General features: G+C 38.8%; 1 protein-coding gene across 1 annotated transcript in view; it reads left to right on the top strand.

The window, feature by feature from the left end:
* Positions 1-1,063: 1,063 nt before the first annotated feature.
* Positions 1,064-21,314, top strand: part of LOC139381109 (CUB and sushi domain-containing protein 1-like) — a 528,754-nt gene continuing 508,503 nt past the window's right edge. Inside the window, exon 1 of the mRNA XM_071124395.1 lies at positions 1,064-1,130. Coding sequence (XP_070980496.1) covers positions 1,064-1,130 — 67 coding nt within the window. The remainder of the gene's footprint in view (positions 1,131-21,314) is intronic.

Consider the following 21,314-nt stretch of genomic DNA (forward strand, 5'->3'; position numbering starts at 1 on the left):
TTGGTCATATTGTCTGTCAATCATTAATTTCTTGCTCTAGTAGGTGATATTACAGTGTTAACATGCGTTTCACTGAATTTGATGCATTTGCATCTGTGTAGGTGCTTCTTCAGAGTGGTGGTATGCTACCAGTCTCAAAGTGCAGGCACTCAGATTGCAGTACAGGCACTCAGATTGATTCTAAATTCCCTTGTATCATATTTGGCAACCTGGACTCAGGAGTAGATGTAACACAGTAAATATAATTCTGAGACACTCCAATGAGTATGACATTTTTGTGTGGTATGTAATAATTTGTGTATGTCCATCACCCTTTTCGTAAAATATGTTATCAATTGCAATCTATACACTATGTTACAAATTTTCAAAATGTATGATATGTTACGAACTCCAATTTGTGTGGCAAACGTTAGCTAGGTGGCTAACAATAAAATTAGCTAGGGGTTAGGAGTTAAGGTTAGGCTTAAGGTTAGTCATTAAGTTAAAGGGTTAGGGGGAGGGTAGGTAGTTGTAAAAAAAATTGTAAGTAGTTGTAAAGTAGCTAATTAGCTCAAATGCAAAAGTTGTCCGTGATGATGTTTAACACACAACCTTTAGGTTGCTAGACATTCACGACCCCGACCGACCACCCTACTTTTTTTGTTGTTGCCTTAAGCAGCCTTCTGTCTTATGTAACCATACCAAATGTAACATAATACTCATTTGAGTGTCTCGGATTTACATTTACTGTATTACGTCTACTCTATGAGACCAGGCTGTATATGATGGTTGAGTCCAACTCTTTTTGTTGGATACAGGCTCTCTCTACTCTTCCCTCTCTTGCAATCTCGTAGTAGCCCACAGTACACATTCTTGCTATCCTTGGATCAAGGAAACCTATTTGGGTCTCTGCTCGTCAATCTCGTATCTCTGCAGTAGCATTTCTTGATGATATGAGAGCTAATATAGGCGAATCCCTGCACCATAGGCGTCACATCTTCTTGCCAAAGCTGGATCTCTATGTATTTTTGTGATCGTTGAACAAAACCCAAGAAACCGGGGGCTGCGTGGAATAACAACGAACATGACTGCGATGGGGAAATTTAAGCATACCCTGCTTATTTTTGCATGTCTGATTACCGCAGCTAACGGTAAGTTAAAATCCTTTCCATATGTGGGGTTTGCTCTATAGAGACGTGACTGTGTCATACGTCTAATCTAACGTTTAATAGTTTGAGAAAAACTTGCATGTATGCAATATATCCAGAGCCAAAACGTTTCTCAATTAGCCTACAGTGATTATTAAACGCCTGATGAATGACGGTGACTATTTATTGTCTTTTCATGGTAGTCTATTGATAATTGATCATTTGGGCATAATTTCAGTTTTTATATGTGCTTTTGACTGAAACCTGACGTCGGTCTCATTCTTGCATTTCCGAGAGAGACTGGCATGCCGTTGCACAAGTGCCTCATCAATAGCGCCTTTATGAGCATTTTACTTCTCCTCTGACAAGTGAATGTGCTCTCCAATGGTTTTAAGTGTTTTAAAAAGCCACATTCGTGTGAAAGAAACAATGGCAAAGGCTTGTGTCACTTTAGCCTAATCATGAAATCTCTGTGGAGGCCACCATTAATATTCCTCCACTAGCCAAATTAATTATTTGTTATCAGACTGTTATTTTTTGTTCTTTCACCATGGATTGTAAAACAATCCCTTCATGATTATACCAGTGGTTCTTATTCTCATGTACTTTTCATTGCCATCATTGGATTAATCATGTAGGCCTATATGGACATGTGTACTTCTTATTTGAAACTGTTTTGGATCCTAAAGATTCGTTTTTATTGATCACATCTGTACTTTCATGTAATTTAGTTTAAACAATGTCCCTATTTTTTAATGGTAAACCATAGAAGTACAATGATGGGCAATTTGTGAATATTTGTAATGGTTCATGAATATTGCTAGTAATGAAAATACGTTGGTAACTTGGCAAATAGGCTATCATCAGTGTTGTTTTCTTTGTAATGCCTCTTAAAATGTCAGTTTCAATCATGTAGATGTACTGTAATTGAAGGGGAGAACCAGTACTGAAGAGGGGAGGGGGTTGGGGGTAGAGTGAGATACAATATTGATCATAAGTTCAAGACTAAGTCTATAGTCGACTACAGTGGCCATTGTTGAATATTGAATATATATCAGTAGTATCTGTGGTCGTAGCTAGCTGGCTGCTATGCATTTCTGAACCAGATGTGCATTCCAATGTTGTTCTGACAATAGGCAGTAATGATAATGACATGCCTCAAATTCAGGTTCATAGTCTACCCTAACATCCAACGTTAATCCCGGGAAAACCTTATGGAACACGTGACAAGGAAGGCTCACTGCATAGTTTGTTGTAACATCTGAATATTTCATTATTGACACAAGTCAACATCGTATCACTTATGTCATTAAAACTAGGCCGTTTTGACAACAGACATAGCAGGCTTAGCTATATGACTATGGCTATTGCTGTTTGTGTATGACAATTGTTCTGTAGCAGCCTATATATTCACTCGATGTTTGTCTTAAGTAGTAAGGAATGGAATTGCACATGCGGGCATAAAGGACATCACACTGCTTGCCTAGCGAGTACCACTTTTATGGATTCGTCTCACAGTGAGGCTCGAACCGAGGACCTCTGCCTTGCTAGCACACGTGACTGCCTTCCCAAAGCATTTTACCAGTCGCGCCACACAGAACGCTAGTCATTCAGAGACACAAGTGGGGACACTTCAGTCTGAGGTGTAAGTTACACATCCCCATGTGCAACATAGGCTATATGTTTCTAAACTGATGAGTGTCTGAACCTCTGAACACAACACCCTCAGCATGCTTACAGGTCATAGGCCTACCTCCTGGCAAAGGGTAAACCCCAGACTCCAATTAATAATATTTTGACCCACAATTGATAGTGAAGTACAGTTTCATCATACCTCCCACCCACACCCACCCAATCCTTTAGCCATATTAGGCAAGGTCCCATGTTTGTGCTGACATTCAAGTGGATTCTAGATGCATATACGGGCCATAAGGACAACTTCCACTGACTCTCGCAATACTTTGATCACATCCAATTCTCCTAGATATCATTTAATGAATCATTCTTCAGAACTCACCCATCACAGGCTAACTTGCAGATGTTTTTTTGATGCAGCAATTGTCCTACTCTCTCCTGTGCTGGTCAGTTTATGTAGTGCATCTGGCATTTCCATAGAAACAGAGAACTTAGTCCAAGTGGTTTATACTCATTGTAAGAATCTGGTTTGAAATGACACAATGACAGAGGTCAAAGATTTTTGTTGGACTCAGTAAGACTTTGTGATGGCCAGTGGTTTAAAGTACTAATTAAGTCGTTTTTTGGGGTATCTGTACTTTACTTTTTATATTTTTACCAACTTTTACTTCACTACATTCATAAAGAAAATAATATACTTTTTACTCAATACATTTTCCCTGACACCCAAAAGTAATCGTTACATTTTGACAGGAAAATGGTTAAATTCATGCACTCATCAAGAGAACATCCCTGGTCACACCTACTGCCTCTGATCTGGCAGACTCACTAAACACAAATGCTTTGTTTGTAAACTATGTCCGAGTGGTGGAGTGTGCCCCTGGCTATCCATCAATAATAAAAACTAATAAAAACTGTCCCATCTGGTTTGCTTAATATAAGGAATTTGAAATTATTTATACTTTAACTTTTAATACCTAAATATATTTTAGCAATTCCATTTACTTTCGATACTTAAGTATATTTAAAATCAAATACTTTTAGACTTTTACTCAAGTAGTATCTTACTGGGTGACTCACTTTTACTTGAGTAATTTTCTGTTAATATATCTTTTACTCAAGTATGAAAATTGAGTACTTTTTCCACCACTGGTGATGACTTCCTCTTACATTAGGCTAGCATCCTTCGTCATGGGATACTGTTAAAGAACGAGTTAAGGAGTCGCTTGGACAAAATGGCATTGCGCCGGCAAGGCAGTTGCCATTAGATTATTCAGTCTCTCACCTTCATTATAGCATTGGTTTTCAAGTTCTTCAAGTTTCAATGTCATATGCACAAGTACTGTGAAATGCCTCTCTTGCCAGCTCTAAACCCAACAATGCAGTAATCAATAACAATGTAATGTTAAAAATGACATAAGGTAGAACAAAAACACACAAGAGATAATAATAAGAACATGAGAAAGTAAGCAAGCATAATATATACGGTGTCAGTCAGTTCCAGTACCATATTTACAATGTGCAGGGATATGGGCGTCATAAAGGTAGATATGTAAATAATATAGGGAGGGGTAAGGTGACTAGGCATCAGGATATAAGATACCTGGTACTCATTTAGCCCTCCTGATATATTCATATGAAGCCTCTACTTTCTGCAGAGAGGGGCCTAATGTGCATGAATCATACGTCAAACACTCGTTTTTCAACTCCATAATATTTAGTTTTGAGTGATACGATTTCCAGAGGAATTAACAACGCTGCAGGCATTTTCAGTGGTTCCCAGGCTTGTGAAAGAAACATTTGTTTTGTCACAGCTGTGCCATCAGAGTTAATGACAATGCTGCATCTCAAAGTCATGTGGGGACTTTGGGCGGACATGGCCTAATTAATCTTTTTTTATCATGCAGGATGTTATAGATTATTCTAATAGAATGCCCCGTACACATTTCAGACCTATGTCATTGTAATGCCAATAATAAGTTTATGGTTAACAAATACATGTGTTTATTAATTTATCTATAGGATAGAAAGTGAGATCCCTGATTCACAAAAATTCTAGTCTCAACTGTTTGCCTTATTCTGTAGACTACAATGCACAGATTGAGACCCTATGATGATGGTAGAGATACAGTGCCTTCAGAAAGTATTCACACCTATTGACTTTTTCCAAATGTTGTTGTGTTACGGCCTGAATTTAAGATTACATTTATATATTTTGTCAGTGGCCTACAGACACACAACACCCCATAATGTCAAAGTGGTATTACGTTTTTTGAAATGTTTACAAATGTATTCAAATGATAAGCTGAAGTGTCTTGAGTCAATAAGTATTCAATCCCTTTGTTATGGCAAGCCTCAATATGTTCAGGAGTTAACATTTGCTTAACAAGTCACATAGTGAGTTGCATGGACTCAGTGTGCAGTAATACATTATTTTTGAATGTCTACATCATCTCTGTACCCCACACATATAATGAATTATCTGTAAGGTCCCTCAGTCGAGCAGTGAATTTCAAACGCAGATTCAGCCACAAAGACCACAGAGGTTTCCCAATGTCTCGCAAAGAAGGGCACCTATAGGTATATAAACTCAGCATAAAAAGATGCTGTCAACTGCATTTATTTTCAGCAAACTTAACATGTGTAAATATTTGTATGAACATAACAAGATTCAACAACTGAGACATAAACTGAACAAGTTCCACAGACATGTGACAAACAGAAATGGAATAATGTGTCCATGAACAAAGGGGGAACAAAATCAAAAGTAACAGTCAATTTGTGGTGTGGCCACCAGCTGCATTAAGTTCAGCAGTGCATCTCCTCCTCATGGACTGCACCAGATTTGCCAGTTCTTGCTATGAGATGTTATCCCACTCTTCCACCAAGGCACCTGCAAGTTTCCAGACATTTCTGGGGGAAATGGCCCTAGTCCTAACCCTCTGATCTAACAGGATCTGACGTGCTCAATGCGATTGAGATCCGGGCTCTGACATTCCTGTCTTGCAGGAAATCACGCACAGAACGAGCAGTATGGCTGGTGGCATTGTCATGCTGGAGGGTCATGTCAGGATGAGACTGTAGGAAGGGTACCACATGAGGGAGGAGGATGTCTTCCCTGTAATGCACAGCGTTGAGATTTCCTGCAATGACAACAAGCTCAGTCCAATGATGCGGTGACACACCGCCCCAGACCATAACGGACCCTCCACCTCCAAATTGATCCCGCTCCAGAGTACAGGCCTTGGCATAACGCTCATTCCTTCGACAATAAACGCGAATCCGACCATCACCCCTGGTGAGACAAAACCGCGACTCGTCAGTGAAGAGCACTTTTTGCCAGTCCTGTCTGGTCCAGCAGCAGTGGGTTTGTGCCCATAGTCGACGTTGTTGCCGGTAATGTCTGGTGAGGACCTGCCTTACAACAGGCCTATAAGCCCTGAGTCCAGCCTCTCTCAGCCTATTGCGGATAGTCTGAGCACTGATGGAGGGATTGTACATTCTTGGTGTGACTCGGGCAGTTGTTGTTGCCATCCTGTACCTGTCCCGCAGGTGTGATGTTCGGATGTACTGATCCTGTGCAGGTGTTGTTACACGTGGTCTGTCACTGCGAGGACAATCAGCTGTCCATCCTGTCTCCCTGTAGCGCTGTCTTAGGCGTCTCACAGTACGGACATAGCAATTTATTGCCCTGACCACATCTGCAGTCCTCATGCCTCCTTGCAGCATGCCTAAGGCACGTTCACGCAGATGTGTTTTTCAGAGTCAGTCAAAAGGCCTCTTTAGTGTCATCAGTTTTCATAACTGTGACCTTAATTGCCCACCGTCTGTAAGCTGTTAGTGTCTTAATGACCGTTCCACAGGTGCATGTTCATTAATTATTTATGGTTCATTGAACAAGCATGGTAAACAGAGTTTAAACCCTTTACAATGAAGATCTGTGAAGTTATTTTGATTTTTATGAATTATCTTTGTCTTTCAAAGATAATTCGTAAAAATCAAAATAACTTCACAGATCTTCATTGTAAAGGGTTTAAACTCTAATGTCCTGATAAAGGGACATTTCATTTTTTGCTGAGTTTAGGTCAAACAAAAAATGTAGACATTGAATATCCCTTTGAGCATGGTGAAGTTTTTAATTATACTTTGGATGGTATGTATCAATTCACCCAGTCACTATAAAGATCCAGGCATCCTTCCTAACTCAGTTGCCGGAGAGGAAGGAAACCGCTCAGGGATTTCACCATGAGGCCAATGGTGACGTTAAAACAGTTACAGGGTTTAATGACTGTGATAGGAGAAACGGAGGATCAACGTCATTGTAGTTAATCCACAATATTAACCTAATTGACAGAGTGAAAAAGAGGAATCCTGTACAGAATAAAAAATATTCCAAAACATGTATCCTGTTTGCAACAAGGCACTAAAGTAATATGCACTTTTTGAGAAATACAAATACAATACAATACATTACTGAGTAGACATATTTTCAAGCATAGTGGTGGCTGCATCATGTTACGGGTATGCTTGTAATCATCACGGACTGGGGAGTTTTTCAGGTTAAAAAAAGAAACTGAATGGAACTAAGTACAGGCTAAACCTGTTGCAGTCTGCTTTCCACCAGACACTGGGAGGACAATAACCTAAATCAAGGCCAAATCAACACGAGTTGCTTATCAAGAACACAGTGAATGTTCCTGAGTGGGCGAGTTACAGTTTTGACTTAAATCTGCTTTAAAATCTATGGAAAAACTTGAAAATGGTTGTCTAACAATGATCAACAACCAATTTTACAGAATTTGAAGAATTATGAAAATAATAAATGTGCAAATAACTCAGAATAACTCAGAAAGACTCGCAGCTGTAATCGCTGCCACAGGTGTTTCTAACATGTATTGACTCAGGGGTGTGAATACTTATGTAAATGAGATATTTTGGAATTTAATTATCAATAAATGTGCAAACATTCCCTCCCCCCAAAATTAATTTTGTCATTATGGGTTATTGTGTGTAGATGGGTGAGAATGAAAATCGATTTAATCCATTTTGAATTCGGACTGTAACAAAATGTGGAATACGTCAAGGGCTATGAATACTTCCTGAAGGCACTGTATGTAGGGAACATCTTAAAAATCAATTTGATGCAATTATTTGCCAGTATATGCTTAAAACCTTTAAGTGTATTGATATTGTAAACAAAGGTGAAATTACTGTAAAGCCTATTTGCACTGAGGCAGGGTGTGGGGTTGTAATACAAGCAGGGTGGTAGCTTAATTTTCCAACATAATACAGGCCATCTTGTGCATGTTTGATTGTCCAAGGCAGATTCATGGTGACAATTAAATGATAGAGTCGTTGCTTAACTACAAGACATTGTGAATCCGTCAGACCACAAACCTTGCATGCAAATGTGACATTCTAGAATCTAGACATTGATGGGGAGGGAATCCAGTCATAGAAAGGCACTTTTTTTATTCAAACAAGACTGACCTGTTTGAATTGTGAAACAGCCTAATTAAGCAGAAATATTGCCATGATCAGAAATGTAACGTCAGTCCTTTACTTTACTTCATTTTTGTTTCTTGAATGTAGAAACTGGATATTTTCCTGTTAATGGCTATAGTCTATGTACAAATGATTATACAATAATGAACATGACCTAAAAATAGTCTTGATTGGGCATGGTTCAGATAGTTTTGAAGAGCTCTAACCTACATTTCAAAGAGATGTCTAGCCATTTCCGCCATGGAGCTAGTGAATCAGTTGTGTGCTTGCATCAGCATGAACACTCATGAAACTCTATTGAATCTTTACTGCCTGCTATTTTGTATAATAGTATTTCTTCTACTATGGTACTCTTCAAGACTACCTTACTATAAAACAAAGGCTATACATGTAATTTATTGATGGTGCTTTTTACACATATGTATACTAACTACTTTGAGTTTTGTAACTGATTCTGGAACATGTACATATAATTGTTTTACATGGAAAAACATGTACATTATTAGAATAATCTACAATTCTTAGAAGAGTCCAGATGCATAGCTGTCCATGCCATTTTAGACTAAATTGTGTAATCAGTAAAATAGATTCCTATTTATAGTTACAGTGCTTTGCAAAAGTATTCAGCCCCCTTGGCATTTTTCCTGTTTTGTTGCATTACAATCTGTAATTTGAATGTATTTTTATTTGGATATTATGTCATGGACATACACAAAATAGTCAAAATTGGTGAAGTGAATTGGGAAAAAAAAACTTGTTTCAAAAAATTTGAAAAAATACCAAATGGAAAAGTGGTGCGTTCATATGTATTCACCCCCTTTGCTATGATGCAACTAAATAAGATCTGGTGCAACCAATTACCTCCAGAAGTCATATAATTAGTTAAATAAAGTCCACCTGTCTGAAATCTAAGTGTCACATGATCTGTCACATGATTTCAGTATATATACACCTGTTCTGAAAGGCCCCAGAGTCTGCAACTCCACTAATCAAGGGGCACCACCAAGTAAGCGGCACCATGAAGACCAAGGAGCTTTCCAAACAGGTCAGGGACAAAGCTGTGGAGAAGTACAGATCAGGGTTGGGTTATAAAAAAATATCAGAAACTTTGATCATCCCAAGGAGCACCATTAAATCCATTATTTAAAAAATGGACAGAATTTGGCACCACAACAAACCTGCCAAGAGAGGGCCACCCACCAAAACTCACGAACCAGGCAAGGAGGGCATTAATCAGAGAGGCAACAAAGAGGCAAAAGATAACCCTGAAGGTTCTGCAAAGCTCCACAGCGGAGATTGGAGTATCTGTCCATAGGACCACTTTAAACCGTACACTCCACAGAGCTGTGCTTTACGGAAGAGTGGCCAGAAAAAAAGCCATTGCTGAAAGACAAAAACAAGCAAACATGTTTGGTGTTCGCCAAAAGGCATGTGGGAGACTCCCCAAACATATGGAAGAAGGTACACTGGTCAGATGAGACTAAAATTGAGCTTTTTGGCCATCAAGGAAAACGCTATATCTGGCACAAACCCAACACCTCTGAGCAACCCTAGAACCCATCCCCACAGTGAAGCATGGTGGTGGCAGCATCATGCTGTGGGGATGTTTTTCATCGGCAGGGACTGGGAAACTGGTCAGAATTGAAGGACTGATGAATGGCTCTAAATACAGGGAAATGATTGATGGAAACCTCTTTCAGTCTTCCAGAGACTGGGACAGAGGTTCACCTTCCAGCAGGACAATGGCCCCAAGCATACTGCTAAAGCAACACTCAAGTGGTTTAAGGGGAAACATTTAAATGTCTTAGAATGGCCTAGTCAAGGCCCAGACCTCAATCCAATTGAGAATCTGTGGTATGACTTAAAGATTGCTGTATACCAGCAGGAACCCATCCAACTTGAATGAGCCAGAGCAGTTTTGCCTTGAAGAATGGGCAAAACTCCCAGTGGCTAGATGTGCTAAGCTTATAGAGACATATCCAAAGAGACTTGCAGCTGTAATTGCTGCAAAAGGTGTCTCTACAAATTATTGACTTTTTGGGGGGGGGGGGGTGAATAGTTATGCACGCTCAAGTTCTGTGTTTTTTGTCTTATTTCTTGTTTGTTTCACAATAAAATACATTTAGCATTTTTAAAGTGTTAGGCATTTTGTGTAAATCAAATGATACAACCCCCCCAAAAAATATATTTTAAATCCAGGTTGTAAGGCAACAAAATAGGAAAAATGCCAAGGTGTGTGAATACTTTCTCAAGGCACTGTATACACTTTCCATTGAAAAATATTGATTGGACAGACGGATGCAAAGTTGAGAGCCAAAAGCATAAATTATTTAGCAGACAGCTGGCGCTATGTGGCAGCAGAATCTTTTATTTGGAGTTTGTGACAGCCACCTCATTTCCCACACAAGGTAAATGGAGAGTTTTGTGACTTCGAAAATTGTTCCCTGTCCAGTTATTTCACTTCTTTGGGCACTAGGTCCGAGGCCCACTTATGCATTTAAAAGACCCCTCTTATAAACCACGTTTCCATTGACAGTTGTGCAAGTCAAGTAATACAGAGAAAAAAAAACGAAAAATCACGACACCTGTGATGGAAACGGAAGTTTTGGTACAATTTTATAAATCCTGGCAGATCATTTTTTTGTTCAACATGGTGGGATCTTTTGGTGTTGATAAAATTAATTATGCGAGAATGGCAGTGGAAACACCTTTATGCGCAAATATTGATAAAATAATATATCAAATTAAACTTGGAGTCACGCGATGATATGGTGTGTGGTCCTCCAACTACGACTCGGGAAACCTTGCAGTTTATTAGTCTGCAGATGAAATAAATTATGATGAACTTCACAGGGTGGTGAAAGTGCATGGTGATGAGCTTGATGCGCCTTTCTAATAAATATTGAGGGTCTTATTCTGGTGACATGATGATTGTTGCTTGACTGCCATTTCACAACTAAAAATATTCTCACTCTTATCCATAATCATCTCATCATGTAGATGAGCCTACTCGCACAGCCTACCCGCACTGTATCTGCGAGCTGTTGGATAGAGCACACGTGCCAAGACCAGAGTAGGCACATTTGCTATTTAATGCAACAATTCTGACAAAACTATCAGTAGAGTTGAAAGTGCAATGGAAAACATTGTATTTTAGATTTTTATTCAGCGCATGAAAACATAAGCATTAAAGTACATTGTGTGCACTAAGTCATCACGCACTGATTTTCTTTATGCAACAAGTCAGTTTGGTGGAAACACATCCCTGTTGGGAAAATCCACGTTTTCTTTATGCAACAAGTCAGTTTGGTGGAAACACATCCCTGTTGGGAAAATCCACGTTTTCTTTATGCAACAAGTCAGTTTGGTGGAAACACATCCCTGTTGGGAAAATCCACGTTTTCTTTATGCAACAAGTCAGTTTGGTGGAAACACATCCCTGTTGGGAAAATTCACGTTTTCTTTATGCAACAAGTCAGTTTGGTGGAAACACATCCCTGTTGGGAAAATCCACGTTTTCTTTATGCAACAAGTCAGTTTGGTGGAAACACATCCCTGTTGGGAAAATCCACGTTTTCTTTATGCAACAAGTCAGTTTGGTGGAAACACATCCCTGTTGGGAAAATCCACGTTTTCTTTATGCAACAAGTCAGTTTGGTGGAAACACATCCCTGTTGGGAAAATCCACGTTTTCTTTATGCAACAAGTCAGTTTGGTGGAAACACATCCCTGTTGGGAAAATTCACGTTTTCTTTATGCAACAAGTCAGTTTGGTGGAAACACATCCCTGTTGGGAAAATCCACGTTTTCTTTATGCAACAAGTCAGTTTGGTGGAAACACATCCCTGTTGGGAAAATCCACGTTTTCTTTATGCAACAAGTCAGTTTGGTGGAAACACATCCCTGTTGGGAAAATCCACGTTTTCTTTATGCAACAAGTCAGTTTGGTGGAAACACATCCCTGTTGGGAAAATCCACGTTTTCTTTATGCAACAAGTCAGTTTGGTGGAAACACATCCCTGTTGGGAAAATTCACGTTTTCTTTATGCGGATTGTAGAATACTTCCATGAAAATATGTTGCCATTTGGATGGAAACCTAGCTATATATAACCAATAAGGCTATTTGCATTTCAAAGCAGACAGAGTCAGCAGAAATTGTGTTGCATTTTCATCTTTTAATGTGATTTTAAGGTTATCGAAATCAGAGGCAGAATAAAAGAAAGGCTGGATGGCTTGGAACTCCAAAAATATGCATTTAAAGTTAGTGGCTGGTTGGCACAGTTTAGGGATGATATTGAAATGTTGAAGTTGTTCTCTCCCGTTTGGTGATTATCAGGATGTATGGTATATGACAATTAAAATGGTTATGTAGGCTACTCTGATTTTCAGAGGAGAAATGTAGCGCATTTAAAATGGATATGTCAACACTTTCTACAGACTCTGTGTACTGTTCAAATCAAACGTTATTTGTCACATGCGCCGAATACAACAAGTGTAGACCTTACCTTGAATTGCTTACTTACAAGCCCCAACAGTGCAGTTCAAGAAGAGTTAAGAAAATATTTACCAAATAAACTAAAGTAAAAAATAATAAAAAGTAACAATGAAATAACAATAACGAGGCTATATACAGGGGGTACCGGTACCGAGCCATTTGATTAATTGTTCAGTTGTCTTATTGCTTGGGGATAGAAGCTGTTAAGGAGAATTTTGGTCCTAGACTTGGCGCGCCGGTACCGCTTGCCGTGCAGTAGCAGAGAAATCAAATCAAATCAAATGTATTTATATAGCCCTTCGTACATCAGCTGATATCTCAAAGTGCTGTACAGAAACCCAGCCTAAAACCCCAAACAGCAAGCAATGCAGGTGTAGAAGCACGGAGAAAACAGTCTATGACTTGGGTGCCTGGAGTCTCTGACAATTTTATGGGCTTTCCTCTGACGCCGCCTATTATATAGGTCCTGGATGGTAGGAAGCTTGGCCCCAGTGATGTACTGGGCCGTACACACTACCCTCCATAGCGCATTACGGTCAGATGCCGAGCAGTTGCCATACCAGGTGGTGATGCAACCATGCTCTCGATGGTGCAGCTGTAGAACTTTTTGAGGATCTGGGGACCCATGCCAAATCTTTTCAGTCTCCTGAGGGGGAAACGTTTTTGTCGTGCCCTCTTCACGACTGTCTTGGTATTTGGATCATGATAGTTCGCTGGTGATGTGGACACCAAGGAACTTTAAATTCTCGACCCGCTCCACTACAGCCCTGTTGAGGTTAGTGGGGGCTTTTTTGGCCCTCCTTTTCCTGTAGTCCACGATCAGCTTCTTTGTCTTACATTGAGGGAGAGGTTGTTGTCCTGGCACCACATGGCCAGTTCTCTGACCTCCTCCCTATAGGCTGTCTCATCGTTATCGGTAGTTCATTGGTGATGTGGTAGCACTGTTGTGTCATTAGCAAACTTGACGGTGGTGGAGTCGTGTTTGGCCACGCAGTCGTGGGTGAACAGGGAGTACAGGAGGGGACTAAGTAGGATCAGCGTGGCAGACGTGTTGTTGCCTACCCTTACCACCTGGGGCGGTTCTTTATATTGCCATGTGAGTGCAGTTCTTTGTGGTGGCTGTATGGTGGAGGAATACTCTACTGCTGCGATCATATTTAATTGGCTTTAAATGGACTGTGATTTCTGAAATAACCACTGGGAATTGTGAAATGTCCCACAGTCAATGTCATCTCAGTGGTTGGAATGGAGGTGCTTTGGCATCAAGGCTCCAGTGGTGAGCAATATTATAGCTCCTTGACCAGATAAGAGATGGACCGACCTTGCACCAGGTTAGACAGTTGTTTGGAGGCTTCAGTAACACACTTAAGGCATACAGATAATATGCATGATGATGCAGTCATCATACATTCTAAGAATGATCAGCATTCAGAAGAATCAACATTGCTACATGGAAAACATAACAAAAGTCCAGAAAAAACGTATTGGCACTAGGTTTACTGTTGATAGATGCAAAACCATTCCTGACAGGGAGATATTTTACCTTCATTTAACTAGGCAAGTCAGTTAAGAACAAATTATTATTTTCAGTGACGGAAAACAGTGGGTTCAGGGGCAGAATGCCAGATTTCTACCTTGTCAGCTCAGGGATTTGAACTTGCAACCTTTCGGTTGCTAGTCCAACGCACTAACCACTAGGCTACCCTGTCGCCCCATACAGGCTAGCTCTACTTAATATATCTTATGGCTGTCACTCAGGCTATTTATGGATAACCCTTTATAACTATGGATAACTATGGACATGTTCAAAGGGTTATGAGGCCCTAATGGGAAGTCTCATTGGTAGAGGTAGATGCTATAGTTCTGTAAAAATATTGTAATTCTATTTCATATGCATTATTTCTCCTTTGGTCTATTTTGAGATTCAGTGTATGGTAAACCCAGGGGGGTGAAGCCCAGGGTGCATATTAAACACAAGAACAATGAAGAACAATGTTTACCTGAATTCTCATGTGACTTTGCTGGGGCCGGCTGCTCCAGTTGGTTGTAAGTGGGTCGTAACTCTATGTCCAATGCAAAATGTACTCTACGCCGGACCTACAAATTATACCTGTTTGGGCGTAAACCCTTCTATGAGCTACGACTGGTCATGTCCACACAGCTGTTCATCTATAAATATGTTCAAAGTAGGCCTACTCCAAAAGAGTAGAAATGTATGAAATATAGATGCAGGCCTACAGTATAGGAGTAAGACAAACTGTATTATGATTGTTTAGCCTTTAGAGTCCTCCTAACTAGTCAGATATGAAGAGGTTCTCTTAAGAGGATTCTAAAGTTGAGGTTAACTAGTCAGATATGAAGAAATTCTCATGACCTCTCCTATAATTGGCTAAACGTTACCAACAGGTGGCTGCGTTTCCTAATAAGGCAGTGTGCTAGCACTTCTTGAGTGACATCAGAATGTGAGAAAGAAAATGAGGTTGAGAATCAAGTGTGATGAATCCAGGCTAATTTCTGATCGCTATCTATAGCTATTAGACAGTACTAGCTAATATATTGTGCTTTGTGAACAGCTGATCAAATTTTACAACCTGCGTGGAACAATGTTAGAATCATATTAGACACATCAAAGTCTTTTTTGCGTAAAAGCGGTTTTGTCAGTAATGTCACGGGTATCAGTGACCATCTAGCTAAATCAAAGTTGAGCACTTTCAGTAGCATATTGGCTAAAATCAGCACTTTAAAAAAATTAAAGAAAAAACAAACAAAATATATTTAACAAGCATTAGATTAAGTTTAATAAGCAACATATTTAGAGATCAAATCCCTCTTCCTTACAAGTCGTAGGCCTACGTCTTTCCAAAAATACAGCATAAAAGAACACATACAGGAAATTGTAATTTTTAACTGAAAATGTGATTATCTCACCCATTCTGATTGCACTGCAGAAAGTGGCTCAGTGTAAATAAATCATTTATTTGGTAAAATGGGAAGAGAATACTGTAGACATCTGATTTGAATGAAGGAAATAATTTAGCAAAAATGTAGATAGTCCATTAACTCATGCACTTAACAGCTCTGCAATATGTAGTCAGTGAGAGAATCATAATCAGACATCACACCCAACAACATTCTGGTGATTTACCCTAAACCTATCAGTCTCATCAAAAGTTCTCATGAATGATGCTTGGCCTAATGTACATTTACATCAATGTGTTTACTCCTGCTGCAATTACAGCCATCAGTATTGGACATTATACTTTGTGTTTAGCTCACCTGAATGCGCAAATAGCAATGGAGCATTAGTCCAATATCGCACATCAGCGATTTATCACTGATCACCTGTTTATTACCTTCCCTATATTTGTCAGTTCCCTTGCTCTGTTCCCTGCTGCTGCATTAATTATTTTTTGTCTGTATTACTCGTTTGCTGACGCTGTTCCTGTCTCATTCCATGTCCGTTCAATATTAAATGTTTGACTCCCCGTACCTGCTTCGTCTCCAGCGTCATGTATGTGACATTAGAGACTAAACATTTTAGATCATTGGCTGTTTAGGATAGACCATAGACCTAACAATTGGTTGTCAACTTTCTGACAACTTCTAAGGATGTATAATTATCTTTAAAGGCTTCACCCATCATTTTAATTTGGTACATCTTACAGTAGTCATACAAAATAGAAACTGCAGTCTCTCTCTCTACACATAGTCTGCTAAGTATCAACAGGTAAGAATCATCACGTGATAAAAAACTGTGGTGTTCTGGATAATTCTTTGACACCTTCAATAGAGAACTGAGGACAACTGCAGTGTTTGACAATAGAAAATAACAGGCATTGTGTTATGTTGTACATGCAGCACAGATGCATTGACAGTAATTGGAGCCAAATATCTGAGGGTAGAGTATCTCACAAAGAAAAGCTTTAGTAGAGTCTTACATGAAGTAACACTTCAACAAAATGCCAGCAACCTAATCAAAATTCTCTAAAGGGCAAAATATTGCCAAAAATAGGAGTTGCCAGCTGCTTGGTATTTGACATTTACCATTTGAAGGTGGATTTTACTGGACTATTGCAACTTTCTCCTCAAAACTATGTGGGCATATTTCAAATATTGTACTATCTTAAAGTAATTACCCACTGAAAATTGCACATTCTGTTAACTCATATACAAAGAAGGTTTTTGCCAAAACATGGAGAAGAATATATATATATATATATATATATATATATATTAAACACCTCAAACAGACCATTTAGAAATGCTTGCTATTTCCTCATCGAACATGATGTCATCTCCCTGAGGAGGATGAGCTGGCCAATCAGCTACTACTTGTATGAATATTTCTTATGACCTGTATAAGCCCACAACATTGTTGTTGGGTTATGCCCACAACATTTCAACACATTAAAGCTGCTTGAAAGCTCATGTTGTAAGTAATTATAGGTCATATTTTATAGAACTCTGGAAACATTGCAGTTAATTTAAAATGTGAAACTTTTTTGTGAAAGTATTTTAGAAATACCACGATGCGCTATAGACCCACAATCGTTTGGTCGACTGAAGTTCCTTTCAGTGTGCTGGAGTTTACATCACAGGGACTCAGAGAAACAATGGTTATAGTAGTTATACTTTAAGGTGTTCTGATTGACTTCTCCAGACATACTAGGCCTACATTATTCAGTTCTCCTTCCCAAACGCCTGACTGACTATTTTACCTCCTGAAAAATAATAGGAAAATACAAACCTAATGGTAGGTAGCACTGATGTGAGCTGTGAGATGAATGCCCAGATATAATTTGATTTCTCACAGTAAAAAACAGTGATAGTGACACCCACCTATTGGCATGTTTGCAGTTAGAAATTAAACTTGGACCACATCCATTTTTGTAACAATTCAACTATGGCCACGCTTCCATGATTAAGAACATGAGCTTGGTTTGAGATATCAGTCTGTTGGATACTGTAGATCTCAATACTTCTGTCTGATATTGGTAGGATATATTTGATAAAAAATAGAAAACTGTACTATAGATCCACACTTCAGTTTCCTGTGCTAATGTTCACCAAAATAGACCCTACACCCATTTTTTGTCATTCCATGGAAGATCACAGTACTTTTTGACCAGGCATAATCCACAATTTTTGTGACTTTATTTCATGCATAAAATAACCAAAAATTTGATCTGATAACTAATTGTATCATTTTGTTGTAATTTGTCTCACAAAATCAACAATTTACAATTGTTGCTAAGAAGTCTGAGCATAAAAGGTATGACAGATATCGGCAGATTTGATGACCCCCCCACTGTGATGTACCTAAATCTATCAACTGTAAGAAAGCGCTTTAGTGCTTTTCTCCAGGGTATTCACTTTAAGTGTTTAAATGAATGTTTTCCTTGTGTTTGAGCATCATTATTCCAAGTGTGTCTTGTTTCAACTCAGCTGTAGGTAAAACGTGCAACTAATATGAATTGGGTTACCATAAAGTTGCATTCCTCCTGTGATTTTACAGTTTATTTAAGTAACAGATGGAGTTTGTAATGAAACGTCATTGACATTTGTTGAGTAACATTCTAGAAGCATATGTTGGAAACTTAGGGTGATTTGCACAGCACCATTTCTTCTGAATCAATACGTTTTGAATCGTCACAACTTGCATTGCTTTCAGGGTCGTATTATTTATATTTGTGTAGGTACAGTATGCCTGTGAAATTGTCTAATGTTGAATGTAGCTATATACAGTCAGTCTCAAGCACTAGTCTAGGACAGTTACACAGTGAGATTTAATGGAGAACATACTTTGAAGAGAGAGATGGTCATGAGCTACCTGTTGGATGCTTTTGTCACCACAGATGTAGACTAATGGGAGATTACATGCACCTGCGTGCTAAAGCAAACTTGCTGGCAACCAAAAACCCACGAGAATAAACCACCCGATCAATTTATCTGTGATTATGATACCAGATAGCTGTGTCTAGGTTCTCTACTCACGTCCCCAATGAAATATCAACCTATCTGGATCATCGGAAACAGTAAGGCTGATGAATTTAAAAAATACTTCTCAATAAAGTAGAATAATAATGAAGTAGAAGGCCTATATTTCATTTGAAAAAATTCACCTTAAATGGCTAAATAACATATGCCATTTGAAATAACTTTATTAGCCTACATTTTTATCTGATAAAAAATATCTAGATTATATAACTCAATCATGATTGACTTGATTTACTTACACATTTCAAATATGGACAGTCCAGGGATATCTTAGCCTCAACTTGATATGATTTAAAAACAGTTTTATATAATGGATTACTACATAAATTGAAATAAAATCAAATAAGAGTAGGCTACAACTCCATTTTTCCATTCATACAACGTGTCAGGTAAATTGCCACAGCAGATTTGCCATGGTAAACAAGGAAATAATTTATTTCAGTTGTACGGAATGATTGTCAATAAATCGCCCTTAGTCTTCTCAAAAACATCAGCTTTTAGGGAACGGTAATGAGGTGACCAATAACGATTGCAATTGAGATCAGCTGTGGAGGTGAATTTAGTGCATATTGATGGTTTAACGAGAGATCAGCTGGCAATAATTTGGTGGCCATTGAAGGTTGCAATGGATCCAATTTGACCGCAGGCAGTACTTTTAGTTAAAGGTCCAATGCAGTAGTATTTTTTTATCTCAAAACATTTCTGTCTAACAAGTACCTTACTGTGACTGTTTTAAATTAAAATTATTATCAAAAATAACTAAAATAGCATCTTAGCAAAGAGCACATTCTCAAGCAATAATTTTTCTAGGACTATCTAGGAGTGGTCTGAGTGGGATGGGGAAAACTGAAAACTAGCTGTTATTGGCAGAGAGGTTTGGAACGTTTTTTTATTGGTCTATTAACTAATTTACCGCCTGGTGATGTCACCAGACAGGCAAAACTCGATCCCATCAAAACAGCCTGAAATTTCAAGTGGCCTTTTCAAACGGCTCTTAAAATTCTATTACCATCATTTAAAAAAGGAGGTTATTCAAATAGAGAGATGTTTTATGCTCCCAAAAATGGGGAAATTATATTATTTTATACTAATACCAGGGGTGAAAGTAGAATTAATTTATTCCCGGTATGGGACCTCCTAAGTGCATGCTCTTGTCAAACAATCACTACAAAGGTTTCCTTTACTAGTCCACCCGCACACGTTCATCCCTTCGCAACACATTTCCAGCCTCTAAACAGTGGTTAATGGAAAGACATCAGTTACACAAAACACCAAAAAGGGTAATGACATTTGGCAATTGTCATTAAGACAGGCATCTCGGCCACTCACATCTACCTTAGCAAAATATCTGTGTTCTCGTTGAACCACATCGCATTTTGGACCGTAGGCTATACCACCCATTTTCAAGTCCATTTGCAAATTTGTAATGCCTCTGACATGTGGATGTGATAAATAGTGGTGTAATAGCCTACAGTTTTGACATTTTGTTTTAATTTTTGTAATCGGCTCATGTTTTACCGGTACGGCGTACCTCCACTATTTATTTTGCCGGGACGCCATACCAGACCGTACCACCTTACTTTCACCCCGAACTAAGTCAAACCACATGTTTTTAATAGGTTTCAATTCCGGAGACTAAAATGGCCATTGCAAAATGTTGGTTTTGTGGCCAATTAACAATTTCTTGGTGGATTTTGATGTGTGCTTGGAGTTATTGTCTTGCTGGAAGATCCACTTGCAACCAAGTTGCAGAGGCAAACAGGTTTTTGGAAAACATTTCCTGGTACTAGTAAAGTTCATGATGCCATTGACGTTACAAGGGCCCCAGGACCAATGGGAGCAAATAAGCCCCATAACATCCAAGAGCCATCACCATTTTACAGCAGGTATGAGGTTATTTTCTGCCTATGCATTCGCATTTCGATGCCAAACCCACCACTGGTGTGCTTGGCCAAAGAGCTCTATTTTCATGTCATCTGACCAAAGCACCGGTTCTAATCGAAGTGGCAATGCATTTTAGCAAACTCCAGTCATCGACATTTGTTGGATGACATGAAAATAGAGCTCTTTGGCCAAGCACACCAGTGGTGGGTTTGGCATACAAATAAGAATGCATGAACAGAAAAGAACCCCATAACTACTGTAAAAATGTTGCAATGGACATCTCAGTCTCCGGACATGAAACCCATTGAAAATGTTTGATTTGAAGAGGGCAGTCCATAACACACTAAGGATATCAAGGATGATATTACTTGTTAAATAAAATCTTTCTCTGAGCAATTGTATTAGTATAAAATAATACAATTTCCCAATAAAGCTCAGTATTTGAATGATTTATTTTATAGTAATTTTTACAAATTTTTATCAAGGGTGTCAATCATTTCAGACCCCACTGTATAAAACACCAAACAAATAAAATGTTCAGTTCACTAGGCCTTTAATAATTATTGTTCATACTTTGTAAACTAACTTGGTTTAAAATTAATAAAATTAAGTGGAATGTTAGTTGCACTTTATATGCCTCTTGCACAGGAGGTACCAATAAGGCTGCCAT

Source organism: Oncorhynchus clarkii, chromosome 23 (genome assembly GCF_045791955.1).
Source record: "Oncorhynchus clarkii lewisi isolate Uvic-CL-2024 chromosome 23, UVic_Ocla_1.0, whole genome shotgun sequence".
NCBI lineage: Eukaryota > Metazoa > Chordata > Actinopteri > Salmoniformes > Salmonidae > Oncorhynchus > Oncorhynchus clarkii.